General features: G+C 36.4%; 1 protein-coding gene and 1 pseudogene across 3 annotated transcripts; one reads left to right on the top strand and one right to left on the bottom strand.

Moving 5' to 3' along the window:
- Positions 1-7,158: 7,158 nt before the first annotated feature.
- On the bottom strand, positions 7,159-11,548 carry LOC137739569 (dolichyl-diphosphooligosaccharide--protein glycosyltransferase 48 kDa subunit). Of its 2 annotated transcripts, XM_068479192.2 has the most exons (13): positions 11,136-11,548; positions 10,900-11,036; positions 10,691-10,816; positions 10,444-10,497; positions 10,182-10,295; positions 9,599-9,654; positions 9,451-9,492; positions 9,028-9,103; positions 8,758-8,829; positions 8,519-8,644; positions 8,333-8,437; positions 7,609-7,692; positions 7,159-7,517 (listed from the first exon to the last, which is right to left on the bottom strand). In XM_068479192.2, the coding sequence occupies exons 1-13, from the start codon at positions 11,401-11,403 to the stop codon at positions 7,470-7,472; spliced, it is 1,308 nt and encodes a 435-aa protein (XP_068335293.2). In that variant the 5' UTR covers positions 11,404-11,548; the 3' UTR covers positions 7,159-7,469. The 2 variants fall into 2 exon arrangements, with proteins under 2 accessions (XP_068335293.2, XP_088542667.1); XM_088686541.1 differs by having other exon boundaries at positions 8,333-8,644; positions 11,136-11,492.
- Positions 11,549-12,199: 651 nt separating this feature from the next.
- LOC137746798 (NEDD8-conjugating enzyme Ubc12-like) lies at positions 12,200-15,238 on the top strand (annotated as a pseudogene). The gene is made up of 6 exons (XR_015956797.1): positions 12,200-12,430; positions 12,921-13,034; positions 13,704-13,813; positions 14,300-14,378; positions 14,496-14,612; positions 14,699-15,238. The product of XR_015956797.1 is annotated as an NEDD8-conjugating enzyme Ubc12-like (transcript).
- The last annotated feature ends 32 nt before the right edge of the window (positions 15,239-15,270 follow it).

Here is a 15,270-nt window from a genome sequence, read left to right on the forward strand (position 1 = left end):
TGGTTTCAAATATGTCCTCTTTGATGCCTTCTACATCTTCTCCAGCCACTACCTTCTCTTGAATCATTCTTCTTGGTGTACAAAGTATTTTGAAGAATTCAACACCATCTAAAACTTGCTGTGTTGCACCAAGAATTTGAATAGCATTTTGCACCTTTGGGAAGGCTTCCACGATGTCCTTTTTACTCTCTTCTTGGTTGGAAATCGAAAACCTGCTAGGAAAAGGGACATTGGGTGGAATAACATCAGAATAACATGGAATTGGGACGTCCTTACTGGTGGTGGGTGGTTTAGAGGGCTTAGGGGGCTGCGGCAAGGGTTGTTCTACCCTTGCCGTGTGCATGTCTTCTTCCTCCTCCTCAATTAGCAGCTCTTCATCCACTTCTAGGCTATGTTTGGACATTTTTAGGTCAGCTCCAACCTCCATAGCACTTCCCAAAGTGATAGCATTATGGATTTCAAAATCTTCCTTCGAGTTTTCAATAGTTGAGTTGGAAAGTTCACTTTGCTCTTGAATTTGTTTCATGAACTCCATAATCTGCCCAAATTGCTCGTCCAATTTACCCAACTTCTTGTCTTGATTTTGTTCGTCCTGCGTCAAAGAGGTTAGTAATTGAAAATTTTTATCATTATCCATGGACATACTTGAACTTGATTGGAATTGTTGTGGGGGAGGTTGTGGTGGCTGCATAGGTGTTGTATTGAACTCCTCATATGGTTGCCAATATGCTTCTTGTTGAGCCTCCTTGGCTTGATTTTGTGACCCCTGCGCCAAAGAATTTATTTCATTAAGAATTTGAATATAATCTATTGGCGAACTTGAATTTAATTGAGCATATTGCATATGAAGTTGTGGTGGCTGCATAGGTCTTGAATAGAACTCCTCATATGGTTGCCAATATGCTTCACGTTGAACTTGTTGATCTTCCCACCATATAGAGTTTGAATGATCCCTCCAATCTCTTTGTGGACATTGATTGGCTTGAAATCCTTGCCTATATGAAGCACCAAATGTAGGGACACTCTGCATTGTGGTCCTTTCGGCATACAGCAACAATTTAGAAGTAAGATTTGCCAATTGAGCTTGAATGCTAGCAAAATCCATATCTTACTTCTCTAGTACCTAAAATCAAAGAAAGAGAACTAAATCAAATATCAAAAGTAACAACAAACAAAGAAAACAACACTAAGTTAGAAACTAAAACGAAAACAACTAAACCAAAAAAAAGAAAAGAACCAAGGGATTAGCAAAGTTGCTAATCCCCGGCAACGGCGCCAAAATTTGATGCGAAAATTACTTGACACTCAAATTAAACCCTCGTTTGACAATTGTAGTAGAATGGATAAGTGAGGGATCGTTCTGGACCGGGGATTAGGAGGGATTGTTAATCTCTTGGAAACTGACTTAAAAACGTAAAAACAATATAAAACACTAAACTAGACTCAAAGAATTCAAAAATACTTTAAAACATAAACTAAACAGATTCTAACAAGTTCAAAAGACTCAAAACTCTTAAAAACACAAACTAAATTGATTTCTAACTAATTTGACATTAAAGTAAAGGGGGATTTAGGTTTTGACAAAATTAAACTAAATGAACAAATTGCAATTAAAACAGAATGTAAATATGAATGTGAATAAAATATGGATGATGGAATAGCCAAGAGGTTCTTCTCCACACATGTTACACTTGCATACAAGATTGATTCTCAGTTGGTCTTTCGATAAATTATGAAACTCAATGCTCCAAGTTAATTAGGTCCGCTTAAATTAACTTTCAGATTTCCCTAGATTCGTTGGATTGAATGGAATACGCATTACAACCAAATTATTCTTAATCAAAGTCCCTAACTATGGAATACGCATGATAGAGACATTCAACAAAGATCATTAAGTTCAACGGAAATCATAAACATCGACGAGGCATTCGTTACTATGGAATACGCATGAAACTTATGCCAAGAATTCGTTTAACGCGATTGTTTATAAGCAACCTCCACTACTTGTGAATATAAGTTCATTACGATTAGGTGAAATTCACTTATATTCTAGCGTCATATTTATGCATGAAAATTAAGCGCGCATTCTTAATAAACATTCATAAATAAGTTATCAATCAAACGGTTAAACAAATTGAATCCACAACTTATTAAATTCCAACCAAAAGTAATCAATTCATAATGCAAGCATAAACATGTATTTTGAATCACCCCCTAGCTAAAGGGGGTTTAGTTCCTCATAACTTTGAAATCAAAGAAACACCTAAACATTCCAACAACTCAAGCTTGAATTGTATGAATGTTTAAGCACTCTTCTCTTCCATTCCTCATACGTACAAAACAAAGAGAATTGAATTTAAACTTTGAAATCAAAGAAACACCTAAACATTCCAACAACTCACACTTGAATTGTATGAACGTTTAGGCCCTCTTATCTTCCTCGTTGTTGTAGCACAAGGTCTAAGGTGAGGTTTGGGGGATTATGGAAATGGATGAGGAGTGGTGTTTGTAATGTGTTGTGTATGAAATGAGATGTCTGGCTAGGGAAGGGAGAATGTGTTTGTAATGTGTTGTGTATGAAAATGAGATGTTTGGCTAGGGAAGGGAGAATGTGTTTGTAATGTGTTGTGTATGAAAATGAGATGTTTTTGAATGAATGAATGCAAGGGTATTTATAGGAGTAGTGGAGGGAACATATGGCTATGTCATTTGTAGGTGAAGTAGGTGGATGTTGTAGGTGAATTAGGTGGATGTTGTAGGTGAAGTAGGTGGATGTTGTAGGTGAAGTAGGTGGATGTTGTAGGTGATTATGAGTGATAAGTGATAAGTGTATGATATGTTAAGTGATAAGTGAATGATTATGATAAGTGATAAATGAATGTATGATATGATAAGTGGTGAATGATAAGTGATAAGTGGTGATGATATGTATGGAGCATGTGAATTAACTAATGAAGGAAATGCATGTGCAATGACAATGTGTTAGAATGGATGTGTGTTATGCATGGCATGATTGGGATTAGGAAAGGTTTTAAATGTCCTAAAACTAAAGAGAACAAGGTTCCAACACTTTGGTCTTCAATTAGGTCTTCAATTTCGTCCAACACTTTGGCTCCAAGCATAAGCTATCCATCCTTAGCCCAAAAGTGCTCCAAAAGTCTCCAAAATGCATCTTTTTGCTCCTTTAGCCCTTTGGACCTATAAACACACGAAAATAGCTTAAAGTACTAAAATAACTAAAGAAACATAACGTAAATGCACGAGAACAAGCCATTTAAGTCGCATGAATATGCTCCTATCAATAGTTTACGTATGTGATAGTAATTGTGGGATGAAAAACCTATTGAATCATATGGATTTGTGTAGTAAAAAGCATCACATTGATATGAAGAAATCTCAAGTTGGATTGCGTTCTCCTCAGTTTAACCATATTAGTTTTGTGAGCTATTGATTGAGGCTATAGTTAAGCATGATTTGCCTTTTAGGTTTGTTGAATATGAGGGCATTAGAACTTTGTTTAAATACATATCTCCTGATATCAAACTGCCTTGAAGAAATACCGTTAAGAAACATGTGTTGAGGATGTTTGAAGATGAAAAGATAAGACTTCGAGATTGGTTAAATATAATTGAGGGAAGAATTTGTTTGACATCTGATCTATGGTCTTCTGCTGCAACTGATGGATATCTCACACTCACAGCTCACTTTGTTGACAAAGAATGGAAAATGCACAAAAGAATCTTAAATTTTTATCATATGCCTCCTCCACATACCGGGGTTGCTTTGTCCGAAAAAATTAATGCCTTATTAGTTGAGTGGGGGATCGAAAAGAAACTGTTTTCCATTACTTTGGATAATGCCTCTACAAAGGATTGTTCTGTTGAGCTATTGAAGAAACAATTAAATTTTAGAGGTTTGCTATTAATGGATGGAAAATTCTTCCATGTTCGTTGTTGTGCACACATCCTAAACTTGATAGTCCAAGATGGACTAAAGGAAATTGATGGATCAGTGACGAAAGTTCGTGAGTGCATCAAATATATAAAGTGTTCAGAAGGGAGAAAAAATAAGTTTTTTACTTGCGTTGCACAAGTAGGGTTGGCATGTAGTAAAAGAGGGTTGAGACAAGATGTGCCTACTAGATGGAATTCAACATATACAATGCTTGATAGTGCTATTTTCTATCGTTGTGCTTTTCTCAATTTGGCACTTGTTGATTCTAATTTTAGTTCATATCCTTCCTTGGAAGAGTGGGATAAAATAGAGAAGATTTCCAATTTCTTGGGGTATTTTTATGAAATTACTTGCTTATTTTCTGGAACAAATTACCCTACATCAAACTTGTTCTTCCCAAAAGTGTTCAAAGTCCATTATTGTATTCAAAATGCTATGGAAGATTGTGATGATTTCATGAGACGGATGGGGAGTTATATGAATTTGAAGTTTGAAAAGTATTGGTCAGAGTATAGTTTGATCCTTGCCATTGCAGTGATTCTTGATCCTCGCTATAAATTGCAATTTGTAGAGTGAGGTTATGACAAGCTTTATGGAAAGGAGTTGAGAGAGTTGAAGGATGTTAGTGGCACATTGTTTGCACTCTTTGCTCGATACATGGACGAGTTCTCTCATCTTCTTGTATCCAACCCAGTTAATCAAACTCCTACTCAAATAAAAGTTGGAGACAAACTTTTTGAGGTAGTATTTATATTTGTTATTCCTCTTTTTATACTTTTTATATGCATCTTTATATTGTATGTTGATGCCCTTGTCTCTATTTTATTTTTATATGTAGGAATTTGATAATATTTACCAAGATGGGTCAACTTCAATTGAAAAAACTGAATTACATCTATATCTTGAAGAAAAGAGACTTGATAGAAAACAAGAGTTGGATATTCTTTCTTGGTGGAAACTGGAGCAATTTCGTTATCCTATACTTTCTTGTATGGCTTCTGATGTCTTAACAATTCCTATCTCAACTGTTGCCTCGGAATCAATATTTAGTATTAGTGGCAGGGTGCTTGATCAATATCGAAGTTCTTTGTTGCCTGAAACCGTTCAAGCCTTGCTATGTACTAGAGATTGGCTTTTTGGCAAAGAAGGTAAATTTTATATTACTTTGTACTTTTTTCCTTATGTAATAGGTTATAATTGTTTTCATTTTTTTCCTTTTATGTTTAGCTTTTGAGAAAGAGGGTGCTGACTTGGAAGAACTCACTGAAGAAAATTTTGACATGAGCCTTAACGAAAACTCAGGACAATTCTCCAATAGTATTGGTCTTGATTAAGCATGGTATGTATTTTAACTTGTTCTTTTAAAGATATTTTTGTGTGATGTTTAATGATTAGGATGGATTGTGCAAGATTAATGCTTACTTTTATTGTGACAAGCTTCTTACTAATGGAAATTTCACTTGTCAAGGAAATTTCACTTAAGGTGAATGTTGAAGGAAAAAAAAGAAGCAGAGGATGCAATGCAAGAAGAAGGTTGGCAAAAAAGTAGCAGAGAATGCAATCATGCAATGCAAGAAGAAATAGAGCCACTGTAGATTCTGTAGTAAGACATTGATTGAGACTTGAGAAAGAAAATTACTGTGTTTTACTTAAACAATTTCCCGATCTATGTTAAGATTTGGAGACGCATGTAATCAACTTGATGTTCAAAATGTGTTTCTACATGGTTCTTTGAGTGAGGAAGTTTATATGCGGCAACCCCTTGGTTTATTGATCAGCAACGCTCGTTGCAACCATGGGCCGTGGTTGTAGTTGTTTCATTTAGTTCTTGAGGCAAAGTAGACATGACAAACATAAACATGTTTTGTGACATTCCCAATCTTGTATTCTTGTGCATCGTAATAAAGCTCCAGGTGTTCATCAAATCACTCCATGACTTGCATATGCACACAAACCGAATGAAGGAAGGAGGTGGCTAGCACAAGCACTAGGATGCTAAGAACAAGTGTAAATGATTTGGATGAAATGTGTTAACAAAAAAAAAAAAAAAAAAAAGAAAGGTTAACGGGTGAAACGGGTTGAAACAGGTGACCCATTAGCTTAACGGGTCGGGTTCAACTCGACTCATACCCAATAAACCTGATCTGTTTACAGGTCTGGTTGACCCAGGTAACATCGCACATCTCCGAACTTCTTTGTGACGCCAACGAGTCCGTCACCATGTTAGTTGATCTTGGAGTCCAAGACCATTGACAGTCTTGGAAAGACTCTGCTAGCCTTTTAACCTTCACTAAGGTAGTGTAGGCCTCCCATCTGTCATTTTCCAGCGAATCCAAAAGAAAGGAAATGGATTCATAGGAATTAGATTCAACAATAACCATTCGGAGCCCCAAAGCCATACCAAATTTGTACAGGGTCTGACCCCACGCCTCCCATGCTATTTTATTTAACAACCTTCATATTTTTTTTAATATATATTTGATTACTACAATTTAGTGGTATTCCTCTTACTTGTAAATGAGAAGTTTTAAGTTCGAATCTCATCAAAAGCAAAGTTAAACCACATTATTATAGCAAGTAAAGCTTCCAACTAATTTCGACCTAAAAATTTCAAATATCGCTATACCCATAACCGAATTTTGCATTCAAAATTCCAAAAATTCTGGAAAAATTTGAAATAGAATTGAAATGCATCCTAAAGTTTGGAAATATATTGGTATTTCAAGCTTGAACTACCAGAAAATCATAATAAAAATGAATGGTGAATTTCTAAAACAATTTCGAAAGGGAAGTGTTATTGGCACTCCAAAAATCTCATTCTACACTCTTCACAAGTGTATTTTTCTTTTCTATTATAGAAAGTTTGGAGTGTATAATGAGATTTTTGAAGTGCTAATAACAATTCCCCTTCGAAATGGAATTAGAATCCCCTAGTTCCAACCGGACCCCCATCCAGAAGTCCGACATATTCCGACCAAAATGTTTCGTCCCATCCACCCTTGAATTCGATATCAAGGATTGAGATTGAAGCGTTAAAAGCACATCATTTTAATCTCCACTCTTGATACAAACTCAAAATTGATCACGTGACCATACATTTCTTGGCCACTTTTTGTCGTAACATAGCATTAAAAACAAAGTTCGAAACATTTTGGCACACAAACATAACACAAAAACTATTGAGCAGAAGAAATGGACCAAACAGAAAAAAAGAAGAAAATCGATGCAACTTTCAATCCAAGTAGAAGCGAATCCACACCAACTACATTGTGGATGCTTGTCCATTTTTTGCACTGGCAAACAAACGACCAAGTGAAAACAGCATTTGGGATAACGCCGAGTTGTAGTTACAAGGTCAGTAAAACAGTAAAAACTGAAATTTACTACTGTCAAATGATGCCAATGCCATACCTACCTTCTATGTAACTATCAGAAGTCCCTCAACAAATGTTAACAGGAAAAACGGAGGATCTGCGCCATGCAAAGTTGCCTCGTGCATTGTATTGGCAGTTTGTTTACTTGTGGTACATGAAGACAATGCTGAAGATAAAAAACCCAACCATCTGCAGAATCGAAACCAAACGGTTGGTGCGGACTTATCGAGAAATAAGATCACAAGAGAGGGAGAGAGAAAGAGAGAGAGAGAGAGAGTACTGTGGTAAATGAAGCTCCATAATAGGGGAAAGCAGTGGGGATAAATCGTTCATATTCATTATGTCGGAAGGGCCGCACAGGAATCTGCAATTTAACATTTTTGACAAAGGAAATATATAAGAAGTGACTAATCGTGAGCTAACTTTTAGCAGCTTAAAAAATGAATGCACTACTCATAGAATAACAATAACATTCATGGTTTTATCGAAGAAATTTATCATTTTCCAAAAAAAAAAAAAAAGAAATTTATCATAGAGACCGCAATATGATTAAACTTTTACTTCCAACTATCTACAAGTTTAAGGTTAAGACAGTGGTGGCACAGCCTTAGAATTTCAGACAACCACTTTTCAAATCTTATGATGTTTCCCTATATTAGCAGTTGAGCACCTTAACAACCCCCCACCACAGCAAGCAATGACCAGTATCAAACTATCATGTTTGCATTTTCACATTGTATTTATCTTATTAGTTTCAGCTATGACATGGTCACTTAAATGCCTAACTATTTGATAGATTCCTCGTTTCATGGGAACTAAAAAAATTTATTCGTTCGTTCTTTATATAAGCAATCACAAAATGAAAACTACAGCTCTCAAACAATATGATTAAGTCAGTTGTGGAAACACAGATACTTCATAAAACTTATGAAGCCATGATAACAGTCAAAATTCTTTGTCGAGAAGGAAAGGAAAGTAGAAAGGTGTCTAAGCCAAAAGCTGACCTGTTTGGATAGGGATAAGCTAGTGTACCCAAGCCTGTGATAGTCAACCTTGAACTGGAAAACCCCATAAACGTCAGGCACCTTGAATGACGTATGGTACTGACCCTGAAAAACCAAATGTACTTGTAAAAGAAAATTCACATAGTTACAATACCAAGTCCAAACATGGCCTTGTGGCAAGAGTACCTTCTGATCAGTTTCTAGAGTTTTTAGCACAAAAGGGCTCATCATGAAGAACTGCACTTGAACATCATTCGCCACATACGGTTCCCAGCTCTTTCCAGACCACTCATATATCTCAATATGATAGTCCTGCAAATATAAATGACTAAACGATTTCAGATAATTCTGGCTACTTATAAATCATAACATCAGAAAAATGTACACGACAGACCATTACACTAGACAGAGTGTAGAGGCATTACCAGGTCATCGTTAATCCTATAGATTGCAGGTTCATTATTTTCTCCAACTTTATTGTGTCTAACATTGACAGCCTGGAAATAAACACCATGAATTAACACAAAACAGACCATTGCACAAGGAGATAAGATCATAAGTACCTAAACATATCATATAGAAACTGAAAGTAATTGTAGTTGATAACTGGATCACAAACTCAAAGCTTCATTTAACTTTTTGAGCTCAAAAAAGATGGAAAACCATTTAGACCGTAATAATTCATGATTTATTACCTTTAGATGACCTCTTTCATGGAAGATCCATTTGCTAAGTTCAGTCACAAATTGTTCATTACCAGACTTCTCAAATCTGTGATCAAAAGTTTCAAGATAATGTGAATTTGTTGCCTTGACCAAGCCACCATTGAGTTAGTATCCAACCACTTTCAACACAAACAAAAGGGTAGGTGAAATATGAGTCCATGAGAATGAACATGAGATTACAAAAGTATTCACAGCACGCCTTCTTTGAATCTTCAGATCACATATACTCTTTCTTTTCTTTAGATAGAATCTAAATGAAATTAGGTTTCCCAACTTTAAAGTGTGTTCAAATATACGTAGGTAATAGGTATGACGAAAGCAACCTATAAACAAAAGCCTAACAAATTAATTGGACCATAGGAAGAAAAACAGTCGTTAGAAGTTTTTACTCACTTATTTGAGTTCCCAACCTTCTGCACGGCTGATCTGAACAATCTGAATTACATGCAGAAATCACAAGAAAATTTTATCAATAAAAATCAACTAATGCCACAGAAATCTTCAGTGACAAATGTATCCATATAATAATTATAATACATACTCGTTGCTAAACATATCTGTAGAGCCGGAAATCAGAACTCGAGCATTGTTTCTGGCCTGCATTTTAAGATTTCAAATCCACTCCATCAAGTGGAACAAATCGAATATTACTCACATATTCTAACTGTGACATCCCACACCACCCAGGGGAGTGATCCTTATATGTATATTCCCATCCCTACCTAGCACGAGGCTTTTTGGGAGCTCACTGGCTTCGGGTTCCGTAGGAACTCCGAAGTTAAGCGAGAAGGGGGTTAGAGCAATCCCATGATGGGTGACCCACTGGGAAGTTGCTCGTGAGTTCCCAAAAACAAAACCGTGAGGGAATGGTAAGCCCAAAGCGGACAATATCGTGCTACGGTGGTGGAGCGGGCCCGGGAAGTGGTCCGCCCCGGGCCGGGATGTGACACTAACTCGTTCTTGAATAAGTAAATAACCAATGTGGCATGTGACGGTGTGAAAAGGAACAAAAAGAAAATTGTCCAATGCTCATAAGTTCATAACAGACTTCCACATCATGGTTCAAGGGTGGAGGCAAGCATATCATGGATAAATGTTATTTCCAGTACAGAGAAAGAACTTACTTGCAGAACAGACACTAATGAAATAGCAGATCCGGTAAGTGATGGAGGGTGGGACAATCTGGCATTTGGGTTGGCAGAATATGCTGAAGGAGATGCTGAAAGAACTTTCAAAACCTAAAATATACCATTGACCATATAAAACAATAATCCATATTCTCAGAGGCATTAAAACCCATAGAATTGCATAAACTTTAAAGAAAAAGTAGGGTTAAGCTGCATTAAGAAAAAAAGCTTAGAACTTAAAATGTATATTGGAGCTTACCAAGCTATTGGAAGCACTTAATGAGTGCGCAATCCCTTTGAAAAGTACCGGGGACTGTTTCACAGAATATATAAGAAATTGGTATTAACATTTAATAATAATCTAAAGCACAATGCAAATTGCTGAAATTTGAATGCAACAATTTTACAACTATAAATTTCATTTCCCATGTTAGAATTTAGCAATGTGGGCATATGCAGCTACAAATTATCTAGTAACAAACTACTTTTATGAAAATTAAACCAACCTCTAACTTCTTCTTTCCCAGAATCACATCCGATTGAATAAAATCGTCACTGGCAATCAAAGTATGGTCTCCTTGGGTCTCCAACACCGCGTAATTGGTGTGATCAATAACCACAGCCGACGAATCCTGCACCATATTAAAACAAATTCAGCAATGATTTTGTTTTCCAATTTACCTAAACGGACCAAGTTTCCAAATTTTACACAAACCTCATCGAAATTGACCCCGCATTGCTTGGCAATACTCCGAATCAAATCAGATGCAGAGGCATCAGCCGTCAAGATCAAGTCGTGCCCAGCGTCAACGAAATCGAGCACGGACTGCACATCCAGAGCTCCTCCAAAACCTTAAATCCCAACCAAATCAAATCACATTTCAACGCAAATCAAGAAATTAAGCAGAGTGTGGTGATTCTGATTTCTGAATTTCTGATCGATGAACTTACTGTGGGCGGAGGGGGAGAAGAGAACGAGGCCGTCGTACAAGTACTGGCCATAGCGCTGGAGCGAGATCTTGGGGTCTTCAGCGAGCTTGAAGTCGAGATCGTAGCCGCGGGAGATGAGGGAGTGGAAGAAGATGGAATGAGAGGACTGGAGAGAGTGGTCGTCGAGGAGCACCAGGAGGCGGCGGTGGGTTGGGGATTCCGGAGAGAATGAGAGGCAGACGAAGGGGAGAAGTGTGAGGACGGTGACCAAGACGGAGAGGCTCGGCATTGTTGGTCTTCCTTCTTCTTCTTCTTCTTCGATATCTGTGCGGTTAGGGTTTTGCAGAGATGGTAATTGACCGTTGAAAACCGGTTTTGGCGCAAGGACTTCGCACGTGCTAAACTGTAGATTACTTTTTTATTTTTCATGAAATAATCCTAATTACAAAATCCACCAATTAAATATGAAAAAAATGTGCTATCTACGTATTCATTTTTATTTTTCAAAAATCTCTTTTAATTTTTGTCTTTTAATATTCTTTAATTCATTTGATCCAACGATAAAATTAAAAGGTGTGTGAAAAGTTAAAAAAAAAGTGTGAATATCACATTCCATATGAAAATTAGTATTTAATTTCAAATTTTGTAAATTAACGTAGTGAAGCTATCTCTTTTAATTTTGAATTTGTAGTTTCATTGTTCAAACATAAAACGCATTGTAGCAAAGATTTATGAGCATTTTTTCTTTCAGAACTTTTTATACTGTGATTCTACTGATTCATATGTTATAATGTTAATAAACGATAAATTTATAATAATAATAATAAATAGCACGTGGCTTACTGTTCTTTGTCATCTATTCTCAATTTATAACAGTTGGATACAAGAAAAATAAACTAACTATCTATTAATCAATAATGACACATTACATAATTTTCAAAATTAGCTCTTGACATACTTTTTATATTAGTTAATTATTAGTTAATATACTTATTTTATAAAATAATTTACAAATATGATCTGCAAAAATTATTTTACAATAACATTACGATCAAATCACGAGAGGTGGAGCGGTGGACTGGGTTCCAAACACGTTCATTCTCCAAGAAAAAGAAAGAGCGTGGAAATAAATAAAGCGAGACACGAATAACTGTCACCTGTAGCAGCGTGGACCCCAGAGAGGCCAATCATCCAAACCTCCCCCCAGAACTGCTAGACAACATCGTTCATTTCCATTTCAGCTTCCCCCTCCCTCTCTCTCCTCACTTTCCCGCTGACCCACAAAGTCGTCTTCTCTGCAGGTTCTTCTCTAGCAGGTCAGCATCTACTCATCTCAACAATATACTTAATGTATATTATATAGATGTATGTATATGTCTGCAAGTTTCTTTCTTTCTGTTACTTTGCTGTCTTTTCCAGGAAATCCAATCAGTAGATACTTAAAGTATTGAGGTTTCTTGGTTTTTGGAATCTGATTGGTTGATGATTATGTCTGTAAATTTTTGGGGTTTATTGGATTTTAGTTCTTGGTTGTTCCTTTTGAGCAAGGTTTTGAATTTTTTTTTCCCTTTTAGCAATTTATGATGCTTGTTTATTTGATTTTTGTAGAGAAGTGGTGTTAATTTGAAAAGGGTTTCATAGAAAGGAGTAAATTTAATGTTCGTTTGGTTATTTTCGAGGTTTCCACATGAAATTTCAGTGTATCGATCTGCTTGCTTTGGTCGACCAGCATGATTGTTGTTTCAGCACAAATATATAATCGCTTTAGGACTTTTAGGATAATTGTGTTCTTTTTCACTTTTTCAGGAGATATGATTAGGCTATTCAAAGTAAAGGAAAAGCAAAGAGAACTTGCTGAAAATGCGAATGGTGCGTCACCCGTGAAGAAGCAATCTGCTGGGGAATTACGTCTTCATAGAGGTTTGCATTCTCTCAAATGATCACATCCTTTGAGACGTTTGCTTTATGATTATAACTTTTACATTTTAATTAATCGTCTAGTTTTCGCATGCCCTTGATTTCAGATTCCAGAAACAATTTGTTGGTTTTTAGACATTATGGATCAAAGCCGTCAGATGGTTGTGATGTTTAATCATTTGGTTGATGAGGAGTTGTATGTTGACTGGAATTAAATTTCTAATCGAGGGTGCTTATGAGTGGTATTGAACGGTGGGATAGGACATCGTTCTTGGTCCTTAGTGATGCTGTAAAATTTGATTAATGGGTTCTCAGGTTGGCGGAGCCTTAAGTCAATTCTAAAACATAACAGTTTTTAGCAAATGACTGACCCATAGAATGCTTAGGTTTGTATCTTTTTTCATGTCAGATAGATATACGTAGTTGAGATAATTTCATTTTGACTACAAAAGTTTCAAAAAATGAGTCGCAATTGAATTTTCGAGCATTCTTGATTGCCATTTTATAAATTGGTGCTAGAATCAATCAATATTTAAATCTGTAATTTTGTTAAAGGAGAAAGGGTTTTAAACTAGTTCGATGTTGTGTTTACTGGCTTTTTGGAGTTGCGTTGTTTTCCTAAATGTGGCCACCATTTATTTAAAAAAACACTTTTTGTGGCATCTGATGCAGATATATCTGAGCTGAATCTAGCTAAAACTTGTAGCATTTCATTTCCTAATGGCAAGGATCAGCTGATGAACCTTTGAGGTTACAATTCGTCTGGATGAAGGATATTACTCGTAAGAAATTCTTCAGCTTTTTGTGTGCAAAATTTTTTTCACATAAAAGCTTTTGCCACGACTCCACATGCTAATTTTAGGCACCTCTACTTTGTCAGAGAAGCTGGGTTCCTTCGTTTTCCACTCACAAACACATGTACATACTTGCTCGCACAAAATTGTTTTCTAAATATAGATGTATTTGTGGATTTTCAACTGTGAGACACTGCATTGACTATGCAGTGAAGTCAACATGAAAACATTCAATATTGTTGTTGCTCAGGAGAACAGTTATATATTGTTTCAACATTGTGAACGTCCTGCAGCCATTGTTTGCATTGACTATGCAGTGGAGTCAACACGAATACAAGCAGTGGTGTTGAAGGTTTCAATATTTTTTTCACTTTAAGATATATATTGTTGTTGTTCAGGAAAATAAGTACATGCATAGTTTTAGAATAAGCATAACGATCAATTAACTACCTTCTCTTCCATATGTTGTTACAGAGGAGGTACATTTTCGTTTACATTCCAAGTTGCGCCTATATATCCACATGAGGCACCGAAAGTCAAGTGTCAGACCAAGGTAGACCTGCACATCATATATATTTCACCGAGTCTTGTTTAACCATATTCGTTTCATCTCTTCTAGTTGATTGTTTACATGCTACATTGTCTCGTACATGATACAAACCACTCACAGATGTACCATCCTAATATTGACTTGGAAGGAAATGTCTGCCTCAACATCCTACGAGAAGATTGGAAACCTGTCCTCAACATAAACACTGTGATTTATGGATTGTACCATCTTTTCACGGTACTAATGATTGTCTTGATAGTCCTCTGTGATCTGTTGCCATCTGCTATATGAATGCTTATTTTTCTGTTTGGTTTTGTTTCCAGGAACCAAACTATGAAGATCCACTAAATCATGACGCAGCGGCAGTTTTGAGAGACAACCCGAAGATGTTTGAGTCTAATGTAAGACGTGCTATGGCTGGTGGTTATGTGGGGCAAACGTTCTTCCCCCGGTGCATATAGCTTTTGTTTGGTACCACCAAAGTGCCAATTGACACAGTATCAGTGCTCAAAATGCAAGTGGGGGGTTGTAATATTTGTTTGCAGATTGCATGCTTTCTTTGTTCATCCTTTGAAAGGAAAGAAAATTTATCGATGGAGCTGTAGCCTTGGGGCAGTCAAATGTATGTCACTGTAACTGTTGGGATACTTTGTATGTTGACATAGTTAAGTAATTAGGGTCAATGGAATCAAACGAGTGACAACCCTCCCCCAAAGTCCGATCAGACGTCGGCGAAATACACTTTTTACATATTGACAACAATAGATGAAGCTTCGTATTGACAAGTTTCACAAATTGCAGGATACTCTTGTAATGGAAAATTTTAACTCAGCTCTCTACTACCATATTCAGTTTCTCTTAAACACTAGTGACATTACCTTTCGAAGCCCTTTGG

This window comes from Pyrus communis, chromosome 15 (assembly GCF_041283825.1).
Source record: "Pyrus communis isolate YQ-2024b chromosome 15, ASM4128382v1, whole genome shotgun sequence".
Lineage (NCBI taxonomy): Eukaryota > Viridiplantae > Streptophyta > Magnoliopsida > Rosales > Rosaceae > Pyrus > Pyrus communis.

Bases quoted from the DNA above. Each gene is read 5' to 3' on its own strand.
- LOC137739569 (XM_088686541.1), bottom strand. From the start codon at position 11,403: ATGCCGAGCCTCTCCGTCTTGGTCACCGTCCTCACACTTCTCCCCTTC. The intron at 8,645-8,757 runs GTAATGCCTCTA...TTATATTTGCAG, and splicing joins ATAGGATTAACGATGACCTG to GACTATCATATTGAGATATA. The intron at 7,518-7,608 runs GTACTCTCTCTC...TCGATTCTGCAG, and splicing joins ATGGAGCTTCATTTACCACA to ATGGTTGGGTTTTTTATCTT.